The sequence below is a fragment of the Trachypithecus francoisi genome, unplaced genomic scaffold, assembly GCF_009764315.1.
Source record: "Trachypithecus francoisi isolate TF-2019V2 unplaced genomic scaffold, Tfra_2.0 Lachesis_group21, whole genome shotgun sequence".
Lineage (NCBI taxonomy): Eukaryota > Metazoa > Chordata > Mammalia > Primates > Cercopithecidae > Trachypithecus > Trachypithecus francoisi.
Genome location: NW_022681467.1, coordinates 26,624,647 through 26,637,296, shown reverse-complemented (window position 1 = coordinate 26,637,296; position 12,650 = coordinate 26,624,647). Strand labels below are relative to the sequence as shown.

The 12,650-nt window shown below is 39.7% G+C and overlaps 1 protein-coding gene across 1 annotated transcript; it reads left to right on the top strand.

The window, feature by feature from the left end:
- Positions 1 to 1,589: 1,589 nt before the first annotated feature.
- Positions 1,590 to 4,382, top strand: DEFB129 (defensin beta 129). Its single transcript, XM_033185348.1, has 2 exons — positions 1,590 to 1,672; positions 3,771 to 4,382. The coding sequence occupies exons 1-2, from the start codon at positions 1,615 to 1,617 to the stop codon at positions 4,262 to 4,264; spliced, it is 552 nt and encodes a 183-aa protein (XP_033041239.1). The 5' UTR covers positions 1,590 to 1,614; the 3' UTR covers positions 4,265 to 4,382.
- Positions 4,383 to 12,650: the final 8,268 nt, after the last annotated feature.

Here is a 12,650-nt window from a genome sequence, read left to right as displayed (position 1 = left end):
TTTCTTAGGAAACGTTCCAAATTAGCAGGGGAAACCATCTGATTGGTAGGCTTGGTTCTACTGTAACCCCTGGATCAATCAGCTATGACCAAGGAATCTGAGCAGTATGCTATAAAAATCATTGCTTTTAATTATTTCAACCATTGTGGAAGACAGTGTAACAATCCCTGAAAAACCTAAAGTCAGAAATACCATTTGACCTAGCAACCCTATTACTGGGTATATGCCCAAAGGAATATAAATGGTTCTATTATAAAGACACATGCATGCATATGTTCATTGCAGCACTAGTCACAATAACAAAGACATAGAATCAACCCAAATGCCCATCATTTGGCCATTTGGATAAAGACTGGATAAAGAAAATGTGGTACATATATACCACGGAATACTGTGCAGCCATAAAAAAGAGTGAGATCGTGTCCTTTGCAGGGACATGGATGGAGTTGGAGGCCATTATCCTTAGCAAACTAATGCAGAAACAGAAAACCAAATAGTGCATGTTCTCACTTACAGGTGGGAGCTAAATGTTGAGAACACATGGACACACAGACAGGAACAATGCACATTGGAGCTTACTGGAGAGTGGAAGATGGGAGGAGGGAGAGGATCAGGAAAAATAACTAATGGGCACTCAGCTTAATAGCTGGGTGATGAAATAATCTATACAACCAACCCCCATGACACATCTTTACCTATGTAACAAACCAGCACATCTTGCACATATACCCCCGAAGTTAAAAAAGGTTTTTTTTTTAATTGATACTTTAAAAGGATGTGGGAATCATTGTAAACTCAAAAGTTAAAGACATGCCAAGAGCTGTCTCCCACAAACTTGTTTAACAAACATGTACTGACGTTGTATGTTGATCCAATACCTATGCTGGCCAATGGACATACCAGTACAAACAAGGCAGAATCTTCACGCTCCTCTATCTTTTCTAATTCTCATGCACTTAGTGCCAACCTTAACATAACTGAGCTGACAATTAGTGAATCAAATATCTAACTCTTATCCTACTCCAACATTAAGAAAGAGACATGCGACTGGGTGCGCTAGCTCACGCCTGTAACCCCAGCACTTTGGGAGGCCAAGGTGGGCAGATCCCTTGAGGTCAGGAGTTCGAGACCAGCCTGGCCAACATGGTGAAACCCCGTCTCTACTAAAAATACAAAAGTTAGCTGGGCGTGGTGGTGCTCGTCTGTAGTCCCAGATACTCTACTCAGGAGGCTGAGGCAGGAGAATTGCCTGAACCTGGGAGGTGGAGGTTGCAGTGAGCCGAGATGACGCCACTGCTCTCCAGCCTGGACAACAGAGTGAGACTCCATCTCAAAAAAACAAAAGAGAGAGACGTGCAAAGGGCTTCCTCTTTCTTTCTTATCTTACATATCTTATGTTTTCCTCCAGGATCAAGAGCAGGAAATTCGTTGCGCAGAGGTGTTCAGGAAAGGGTGTTTTCAAACAGTCAGAAAAAACACAACTACGGTGAGCAGCACACAAACCTGCTTCGGCTGCACTTCACTGCTCATGGCCTAAGGCCATGAAGAGGCCAATAAAGGCTGGAGCTCAGGAGCATCAACCCAGATCCAGGGCTTCCTCTCTGGCACCCAACCATGAAGCTCCTTTTTCCTATCTTTGCCAGCCTCATGCTACAGTACCAGGTGAACACAGGTAATGTGGATTCCCAGGTTTAAGATGAGTAGATGTGAGGAACCAAGGATTTGGCTGCCCATGGCAATGGAAACCCAAAGAGAGGAGGCTGAAAGATGAGCTGTTCAAAAAGATCCTGGCTAATACGGTGAAACCCCGTCTCTACTAAAAAGTACAAAAAACTAGCCAGGCGACGAGGCGGGCGCCTGTAGTCCCAGCTACTCGGGAGGCTAAGACAGGAGAATGGCGTGAACTCGGGAGGCGGAGCTTGCAGTGAGCTGAGATCCGGCCACTGCACTCCAGCCTGGGCGGCAGACCAAGACTCCGTCTCAAAAAAAAAAAGTTTACCTACTGTATCAGTCGTGCACTGATACATTCTCATAGGCTCCGACTCCCAGACTGCGTCCATTGGGAATACCCAGGAAGCTACAGAGAAAGCAGAATATTTTTTGTCTATTCAGAAACTATCCAAAATATAATACTGCCTTCCTGTCCTGTATATGTCTATCATGCTAAGACTAAGACCAGGTCTACCTCCTTTTAGTTCTATTTCTATCTTAAATCACCTCTTTTTTTTTTTTTTTTTTTTTTAAAGTCCTGGGGTACTTGTGCAGGATGTGTGGTTTGTTACATAGGTAAATATGTGTCATGGTTATTTGTGGCATCTACCAACCCATCGCCCAGGTATTAAGCCCAGGATGCATTAGCTATTTTTCCTGATGTTCTCCCTCCACCCAGCATGCCCCAGTGTGTATTGTTCCCCTTCCTGTAAAACCACCTCTTGAAACAAAGGTTCCTATCAGTTTGTACTTTGGGGTAAAAAGGAGGAAGTTCTTCCCTCATGCTCAAAAAAAACCCTTTCAAGATCCAGTACACAGGCCTGTGTTCTCCATCTTGAATTCTTTCAGGTTTTCCAGGGCCTTTATCCCTTCTCTCAGCCTTTGCCTTGCTGAAAATCCCCAAACTACCATAAGGGCATCTAGGAATGCATTATGGCAAAAGGCTAAACCAGGGGATTAACTATTGTTTTTGGAAAAGAAAGGAGAAGCATTGAGATTTGTTTCAGAATACAAGAATCATCCAGCTATTTGAAAAAAATAGCAATGGGTTTCGGGGCAGGGAAAGTGGAAGAGTCAAAGATGCTTCTAATGTTTTTATCTTGGGACCCTAGGAAAAGGGTAGTACCATAAGCAAGTATGGCTGTGTCATCCTGGGTAAAGTCACTTAACCACTTTGAACTTCAATTTCATATGAATATAATGGGGTTAATCAACGCAACTGCTTCCAATATAAGAATTTTTTTCTGTTTTCCATTTGATGAGAAAACAATGTGGAAATGTATGTGAACATGCTTTGAAAATTAATAGATGCTACATAAATCTCTTGTAATTTATGGAAAATAATTGAGTTATTAATATGAACAAGGGAGAAAAGCTTTTTAGATTCAGAAAAAAGAAAGATGAGACGTTAGGATGGAAAAATCATTCAGCAGATAAAGATAAGATACTAAGCTGAGCAAGGAATTTAGAATTATAGATAACAACACAGAAGTTACCTTGGTGGATATGAAGTTAAGGCTGGGATAATGAATGAGACTTCTGAGGGATAGAGTGTCCAAAGAGGCTAGAAGAGGTAGGAGAACACCATGCTTCAGGAATCACAGATCTAGCAATTGTTGAGAAAAGAGAAGTCATGGGCTACTGGGTTTGGTGAAAAGAAAGGACTCCTGAACATTCTATTGATTCTCTTTTGCACTTCTTTCTTAAATTAATTTTATGATAGACTTTGCTCTCATTGGGATTTCCCAAGATTATGGAGATGGGATAGTGATGTCCGACAAGTACCTAAGATGCTAAGTTGAAGGTCTAAAATTCTATCCTAAAAGCAAATAATTACTCTATCCTCTACGTGCCTTTTGCTTCTTAAAGTTACTCAAGGAAGGCAGACTAAACAGGAAATTAATTTTGGAATCAAGAGGAGCATAGAGACTCTCCTGGCCTGCCCATTTGCCTTCAACAACATCCCTAAACACTAGTCTTAAAATTGAGTATGAATAGCAGTTTTAACATCATCTCTAGTTATTAACCTTGGCTTAATGACTTTCTCTTTTTTTATGCAGAATTTATTGGCTTGAGAAGCTGTTTAATGGGTTTTGGGAGATGCAGGGATCATTGCAACGTGGATGAAAAAGAGATACAGAAATGCAAGATGAAAAAGTGTTGTATTGGACCAAAAGTGGTTAAATTGATTAAAAACTACCTGCAATATGGAACACCCAATATACTTAATGAAGACATCCAAGAGATGCTAAAACCTGCCAAGAATTCTAGTGCTGTGATACAAAGAAAACATATTTTGTCTGTTCTCCCCCAAATCAAAAGCACTAGCTTTTTTGCTAATACCAACCTTGTCATCATTCCAAATGCCACCCCTGTGAACTCTGCCACTGTCAGCACCATGACCTCAGGACAGATCACATACACTGCTACTTCTACCAAGAGTAGCACCAAAGAAAGCGGTGATTCTGCCATTGCCTCCCCACCACCAGCACCACCTCCACCAAACATACTGCCAACACCATCACTGGAGCTGGAGGAAGCAGAAGAGCAGTAATGGGGATCTTTCCCTTAAAACTTAAAGTTTCAAGTTCCTCTCTATTTTTGCTATCTATAAAATGACATAGAACTGTTTCCTCTGTCATCAGTCATTCAATAAACACTGTTTGAGCACCTACAGTTTATATAATGTTATCATTCTCACAAGAGCCTCACAGAGAGGGTAGAGCTAGAACGGGATGGAATTGTTTAAGTTTAGATGCGTAGGAGAAAGTAAGCATCAGGAAGGTGACTACAGCATCGGGTTTGTCCCATGCATGGCCTAGATTAGGCCTCTGTAACAAGCATTTATGTCTGTCATACAGTGTGCTTTTCCTGGAGCAACAGTAAGGAAAGTATCAAGAGATGTATTTTCTTCTCTCATATATTTGGGAGGAGATGCCCATATGCACAATAGAATGTGTAGAAATCAGAAAAAGGTTAAATTAATTGTAACATGTGTTTTTGTTTTGTTTTGTTTTGTTTTGAGACAGAGTCTCTCGGTCGCCCAGGCTGGAGTGCAGTGGTGCGATCTCAGCTCACTGCAACCTCCGCCTCCCAGGTTCAAGCAATTATCCTGCCTCAGCCTCCTGAGTAGCTGAGATTACAGGTGTGCACCACCATGCCCAGCTAATTTTTGTATTTTTAGTAGAGACAGGGTTTCACCATGTTGGTCAGGCTGGTCTCGAACTCCTGACCTCGTGATCCACCTGCCTCAGCCTCCCAAAGTGCTGGGATTACAGGCATGAGCCACCACACCCGGTCAATAATATGTCTTATTGAATGCAATATATCCAAAACATGATTACGTTGACATGTAATGGATGTAAAAATTATTTATGAGAGTTTATCTTTTTTGGACTACATCTTTGAAATCTCATATGTGTAATTACACTTAGAGCACATTTCTATTCATACTAGCCATATCTCAAGTGTTCATAGTCACATATGAATAGAGGATTCCATAGAATATTGAACAGCACAAGGCTAGAGAGGTTTAGGGCACAAGTAATTATAGTGACTGTTAGGCAAAGGGGATGCTGCTAATCCAGAGGAGATAGGCATATTTCTGAGGGCTGTGGCATATAATTTAAGACTATAGAAATTCAGGTCTGATATGCCTGGACTAGCATCCTGATTCTGGCACTTTTTAACTGTGTGGTCTTGAACAAATCATTTATCCACACATAAGCATCAGTTTATTTAGTCATAAAATGGAGATGTGAACATTATATTATATCCCAGAGATCAGCAATCTCAGATCACACTTCCTTTTATTGCCCAAATTACAATGTCACAGACATCTATTCTAGTTTTTAACAGCTTTATTGAGGCATAATTGATATACAGAGAATTGAACATATTTAATGTGAATAATGGCATGAGTTTGGGCATATGCAAATGCCTGCGATACTGTCACCACAATCAAGGGGATAGACATATACATCACCTCCCAAAATATACTTGTGTCCTTTTGGTTTTGTTTTTGGGAAGAGGGGGTGTTGCTTTTATGTTTGTTCAGTAAACTTTTAACATGTGAATCTTTCTTAACAAACTTTGAAGTGCACAATACCATATTGTTAATTACAGGCACTGTGTTGTACAGCAGATCTTTAAAACTTTCTCATTTAGTATAACTGAAACAATATCCATTAAACAACTCCCTATTTCCCGCACCCCACATCCAAATCCCTAGCAACCATTATTGAATTCTCTGCTTCTACAAGTTCAGCTTTTTTAGATACCACATATAAATGAGGTTATGCAGTATTTGTCTTTCTGTGCATGACTTCTTTCCTTTAGCATAATGTCCTCCAAGTTCATCCATGTTTTTGCAAATGTAGTATTTTCTTCTTTTTTAAAACTAATGATTCTGTTGTGTGTATGTGTGTGTGTGTGTGTGTGTGTGTATTCATCTGTTAATGGATACTTGGGTCATTTCCATATTTTGACTATTGTGAATAATGCTGCAATAAACATGGAAGTGCAGATATCTCTTTGAGATCCTAATTTGACTTCCTTTGGATATATACCCAGAGTGGGATTGCTGGACCATATGGTAGTTCTACTTTTATTTTTTAAGGAGCCTCCATACTGTTTTCCATAGTGGTTGCATCATTTAGCAATCCCACCAACAGTACACAATGGCTTGATTTCTCCACATTATCTCCAAGACTTACTATTTTTTGGGCTTCTTAAAATAGTAGCCATCCTAATAGGTTTGAGGTGATGTTTCACTGTAGTTTTGATTTGCATTTCTCTGATAATTAATGATGTTGAGCATCTTTTCATATGCCTGTTGGTCAGTTGTAGGTCTTCGTTGGGGAAATGTCTGTTCAAGTCCTTTGCCCATTTTTAAATCAGTTTATTTGTTTCTCTACTACTGAGTAAGAGGTTGTTTTCTTTCCCCCCCAAGACGGAGTCTTACTCTGTCACCCAGAGCTGGAGTGCAATGGTGCGATCTCAGCTCATTGCAACCTCCACCTCCCAGGTTCAAGCAATTCTCCTGCCTCAGCCTCCTGAGAAGCTGAGATTACAGGCACATACGACGACGCCAAGTTAATTTTTGTATTTTTTTTTTTTTTTTTTTTTTTTTGAGACGGAGTCTCGCTCTGTCGCCCAGGCTAGAGTGCAGTGGCCGGATCTCAGCTCACTGCAAGCTCCACCTCCCGGGTTCACGCCATTCTCCTGCCTCAGCCTCCCGAGTAGCTGGGACTACAGGCACCCACCACCTCGCCCGGCTAGTTTTTTATATTTTTTAGTAGAGACGGGGTTTCACCATGTTAGCCAGGATGGTCTTGAACTCCTGACCTCGTGATCCACCTGCCTCGGCCTCCCAAAGTGCTGGGATTACAGGCATGAGCCACCATGCCCAGCCTGAGTAGGAGTTTTTTATATGAACTGGGGATTAACCCCTTATCAGACATACAGTTTTCAAATATTTTTTTTCCTATTCTCTAGGTTGCCTTTTTATTCTGTCAATTGTTTCCCTTACTGTGCAGAAGAGGAGGGAGTACTTCCAAACTCACATTATGAGGCTAACATTACCCATATACCAAAAGCCAGACAAAGACACTGCAAAAAAAGAACATTACAGGGCTATACATCTCGTATGTGTGATATGTTTGATGGCCAATACATCTGATATGCATGATATGTGTGATGAATATAGATGTATGATATATATAATGAACATAGATGTAAAAATTCTCAACAAAATACAAGCAAATCATATTCAACAGCACATTAAAAGTATCATTCCCCATGATCAAATGGAATTTATCCCTGGGTTGCAAGGATGGGTCAACATATGCAAACCAATAAATGTGACACACCACAGTAACAGAATGAAGGGTAAAAATCACACAATCATATTGATAGATGCACAAAAGTATTTGAAAAAATTCAAAACCCTTTTATGATTAAAATGCTCAACAAACTAGGTATAGAATGAATGTACCTCAACATAGCAAAGGTCATATTTGACAAGCTTACAGCTAACATTATCCTCAATGTTGACAAATTGAAAGATTTTCCCCTAACATTGGGAACAAGACAAGATTACCCATTTACTTTTATCATCATTTCTTTTCTTTATTTGATGGAGACAGGTTCTCACAATGTTGTCCATACTGGTCTCGAACTTCTGGCTTCTGGCAATACTCCCAACTCGGCCTCCCAAAGCTCTGGTTTTACAGGTGTGAGCCACTGCACCCAAACCATTTCTGTTTAACGTAGTACTGCAAGTCCTAACCAGGGCAATTAGGCAAGAAAAAGAAATAAAGTACATTAAATTTGGAAAGTAAGAAGTAAAAGTATCTCTGTAGGTAAAATGACCATATATGTAGAAAACCCTAAAAACTTCACAAACACATACACAAAAATGTAGAACTAAGAAATAAATTCAAAAAAGTCAACATAGAAAAATCAGTGGCATCAAGGAAACAATCTATTTACAAAGGCAACAAAAAGAATAAAATAGGAATAAACTTAACCAAAGAAGTGAAAGAGGTACATTAAAAACTTAAAAGTATTGATGAAAAAATCAAAGGAAACACAAATAAATGGAAAGATATTCCATGTTCAGGCACTGAAAGACTTAATATTGTTTAAAACTATTCATTCTGTCTAAAGCAATCTACAGATATAATACATCTCCCCCCTTCCAAATCCCAATGGCATTTTTTACAGAAATCGAAAAAACAATCCTAAAATTCACAGGGTACCACAAAAGACCCAGAATAGCAAAATCAATCTTGAGTAAAAAGAACAAAGCTGAAGGCGTTTACACTTTCTGATTTCAAAATATATTACAAAGGTATAGTAATTAAAGCAGCATAGTACTCACTTAAAAACAGATACATTAACCAATAGAATAGAATAGAGAACCCAGAAATAAACCCACATATTTATGGTCAATTGACTTTCAACAAAGGTTCTAAGAACATACGATGGGGAAAGGATGGTCTCTTCAATAAATGGTGTTGGGAAAACTGGCTACCCACAAGCAGGAGAATGAAATTGGATCCTTATCTCACCCCATATACAAGAAATCAATTCAAATGGTTAACAACTTAAACATAAGACCTAAAACTGTAAAACTACTAGAAGAAAACACAGTACTTTTCTGTATTTAAGCTCCATGACATTGTTCTGGGCAACGATTTCTTGCATATGACCCCAAAGCACAGGCAACAAAAGCGAAAATACATAACTGCATCCATATTTTTTAACATATTCTTCTCTGCTACATATCACCTACCTTCATTCAAAGATCACCTTTCCCCATCCTACTCATTTTTTAATACAGTGTCACTCTAAGAAAGACAAAGATTTTTCATGATGCCCCACAGTAATTCTAGAATATAACTTTAAAAAATATTTCCTGGAAGTTTTTGCACAACAGAAAGGAGTTGCAATACAAAGCATAAGTTTAACACCTGCTAGATATGTGCTCTCTGAGGAACCCCAAGCCTACCCGATGGGTGTTTGATTCTCTCCCTGCTACAGCTATTTGTCAAACTCTTGAAAGTCCAGCTTTCCTTCTCATGGAAGGAAAATTCCCACGGAATGCTCTCTTTCGTGTTTACCCACAGAAAGAAGAGAAAATTTCTTTCTCACACAAGTTTAAGGCCTTCCTCTAAGTCCCCTTTTCCTATCATAGAACTTACCCAGCACTTCTCAGGATAAATGCTACTGGAGAACATGAGTTTGCTTCAGGGAAATTCTGTACCCACTGTGAAAAATATGGTAACTCTACAATATCCGTTCTCCCCTTTTGCTATGTAATAGAACCCTCCAAATATTAGGTTGGCACAAAGCCAACCAGAGTAAAGGCTGCATTTCCCATCTGGGACTGGTCATTCTTCAATTCAGACCAGCTGTAAGTAGACACTTTTGTAATTATTCATTAATATTCTTGGTGAAAACCTCAGAGTTTCCATTTTGCCAAAGTTTCCAAAGGAAAAGAGGGCCTTTTTCTAAGCCCTGAGAGCCCCACAGTGATAGTAAGTTCCCCCTTGGGATTCACCCTGGCATACCTCAGTGCTACCCCAGATCCTGTCCCTCAGGGGCTATGAGATTAGGTTTCACAGCCAAGTGTGATGGTTCATGCCTTTAATCCCAACACTTTGGGAGGCCAAGGCAGGAGGATCACTTGAGCCCAAGAGTTTGAGACCAGTCTGGGCAACATCATGAGACCCTGTATATGTTAAAAATAAAAATTAACTAGGTGTCATGGTACATAACTCTAGTCCCTGCTACTCTGGGGCAGGGGGTGTGGGGGCTGAGGTGGGAGGATTGCTTGAGCCCAGAAGGTTGAGGCTGCAGTGAGCTATGGTCATACCACTGCACTCCAGCCTGGGCAACACAGCAAGACCCTGTCTATTAAAAAAGAAGAGAAAGGAGGTTGGGTGTGGTGGCTCACACCTGTAATCCCACAACTTTGGGAGGCCAAGGCAGGTGGTTCACCTGAGATCAGGAGTTCGAGACCAGACTGGACAACATGGTGAAACCCCATCTCTACTAAAAATACATAAATTAACATGATGTGGTGGCAGGCACCTATAATCCCAGCTACTCAGGAGGCTAAGGTAGGGTAGTTGCTTGAACATGGGAGGCAAAAGTTGCAGTGAGCCAAGATTGTGCCAGTGGACTCCAGCCTGGGTGACAAAAGCAAAATTCCATCTCTAAATAAATAAATAAGAAGGAGAGAGTGATGCTCTCAGGGAACCTGAGAACTGAAAATTGATCCTGCTGAATAAGATCAATAAACAGTTTAAAGGCAGCCCAATGAGTTAATAAGTGCTCCATGACAATGCCAAAGAGAATTAAGGAAAGAATAGCAACCTGAAGGAAGATATATAGAAAAGCAATATTAGGCCAGGTGTAGTGGCACGTGCCTGTAGTCCCAGCTACTCAGGAGGCTGAGGCAGGAGAATCACTTGAACCTGGGAGGCGGAAGTTGCAGTGAGCTGAGATCACGCCACTACACTCCAGCCTGGGCGACAAAATGAGACTCTGTCAAAAAAAAAAAAAAAAAAGTGATATTAATAATGCAAATATTTCAGTTACCAGGCATCTTTAAAAGCTAGATACAGTACTGGGAACCTTGAGTATATTATCTCATTTAGTCCTTAAAACAACCCTTTAGACATTATATAAATAATACAACTGAAGTTTCACTTAAGTTGCTGAAGTTCACAGATAAGCAGTAGAACCATGTCTCATCATATCAGAGGCCCTAGGCTTAAGTGCTATGCTTCCTTTACCCTCACTGGCAACAGCTTTGGTGCATTTACCTAATGCCAGTTATATCATAAAGGATCTACATGGATAAGCTTATTTCATACACTTAGAAATGGTTTGGAAGAGGCCGGGCGTAGTACCTCACACCTGTAATCCCAGCACTTTGGGAGGCCAAGGCGGGCAGATCACAAGATCAGGAGATCGAGACCATCCTGGCTAACACGGGGAAACCCTGTCTCTACTAAAAATACAAAGAATTAGCCAGGCGTGGTGGCATGTGCCTATAATCCCAGACCTGGGACATCCCAGACTTTTGCATTTTTACCTGTGCTTCATAATTACCTGTATCCTTGAAATTATTACTAAAGCTTAATGCTGGGAAAGCTCTCTGATTCCCCTGATTCTGATTTGGCAAGCCAATCAATCTTTTGTATTAATCAGGAAAGAAAGCAAATATTTCTATACAAATACACCCATCTCAAAACTTTTCAAAAAAGATGTTTTCCATACGTAAAAATATCTTAACTTTTTCTGATTATGAGGTTACATATAGTCATTTTGTAACACTTAGACAAAACAGAAAACTTTATGGAAGATAAAATAAGAATCACAAAATCTTTCCCAAAGAGAAAGACTGTTAAATTTTTTCATATATCCTTCCAGAGAATACACAATTTATATGTATATCTATTTTACAAGTATACGTATATAACAAAGACTAGCTTATACCACCCATACTTTCCTATAATTTTTCTTTTCTACCTAAGATATCACTGACAGTCTTTTGTATAATAAGGATAGTCCTCAATTATCATCATTGTTTAAATGGAATTCTAATGTGTTAAGTGCCATAAATTAGCAAATTCTCTATTGATAGACATTTAGCTTTTCACATTCTCACTATGAGTAATGCTAAGAAGGCAATATAGTTCTTGCACTTTCATGAACATATTCTTTTATGCTATGTACATTATTTCTGGGTCAAAGGGCAAGCAGAGTTTCATTTAATTTTGTTTTAGACATGGGCTATATATTGAGAAATTGCTCTCCCGGGAGCAGTACACAGTTGTTCTTATGCTGTCTCACCCATGCCAGTAGTAGCTAGAAAATGCATTTCCAGAGACTGGTTCTAGTTTTCTGTGCATTCTGTGAGTGCTCAATTTAAGCAATAGGCACTTAGTGTAACAAAATCTATTCACCTTAATAGCAGAGATTTCTACTTTATCCCTGGCTCACTGCCCGACTTTTGATCTCAGATATCTAAGTCCAATAAATGTTGTAGCTCCAGGCAAGTGACACAGGTAACTTTGTCCCCATCCAATCTACCCAGTTACATTCTCTTAAGGCATGTTCTCATCCTTCAAGCATGAAGTTCTTGCCTCTGGCTTTTGTTTCTCTCTTGTTCCTGGCTTCAGTGACCTTGAGTACCCATATTGAGAAAGAAATGATAGAGGGGAGGGGAGATGGAAAAAAGAATTAAATATATCTATTTTTAAAAAGAAAGACAATTTTAGAATGGACATGTCTAGAAGGAGGAGGAAACAGAGGAAGGGGACAGGTATAAAAGCTGGACTTCTCTGAATATACTCTGCTTTGAAGGTTTGACTTTGGGACCATCTAAATATTTTATCTAACACAAAAATATCAAAACTTAAATG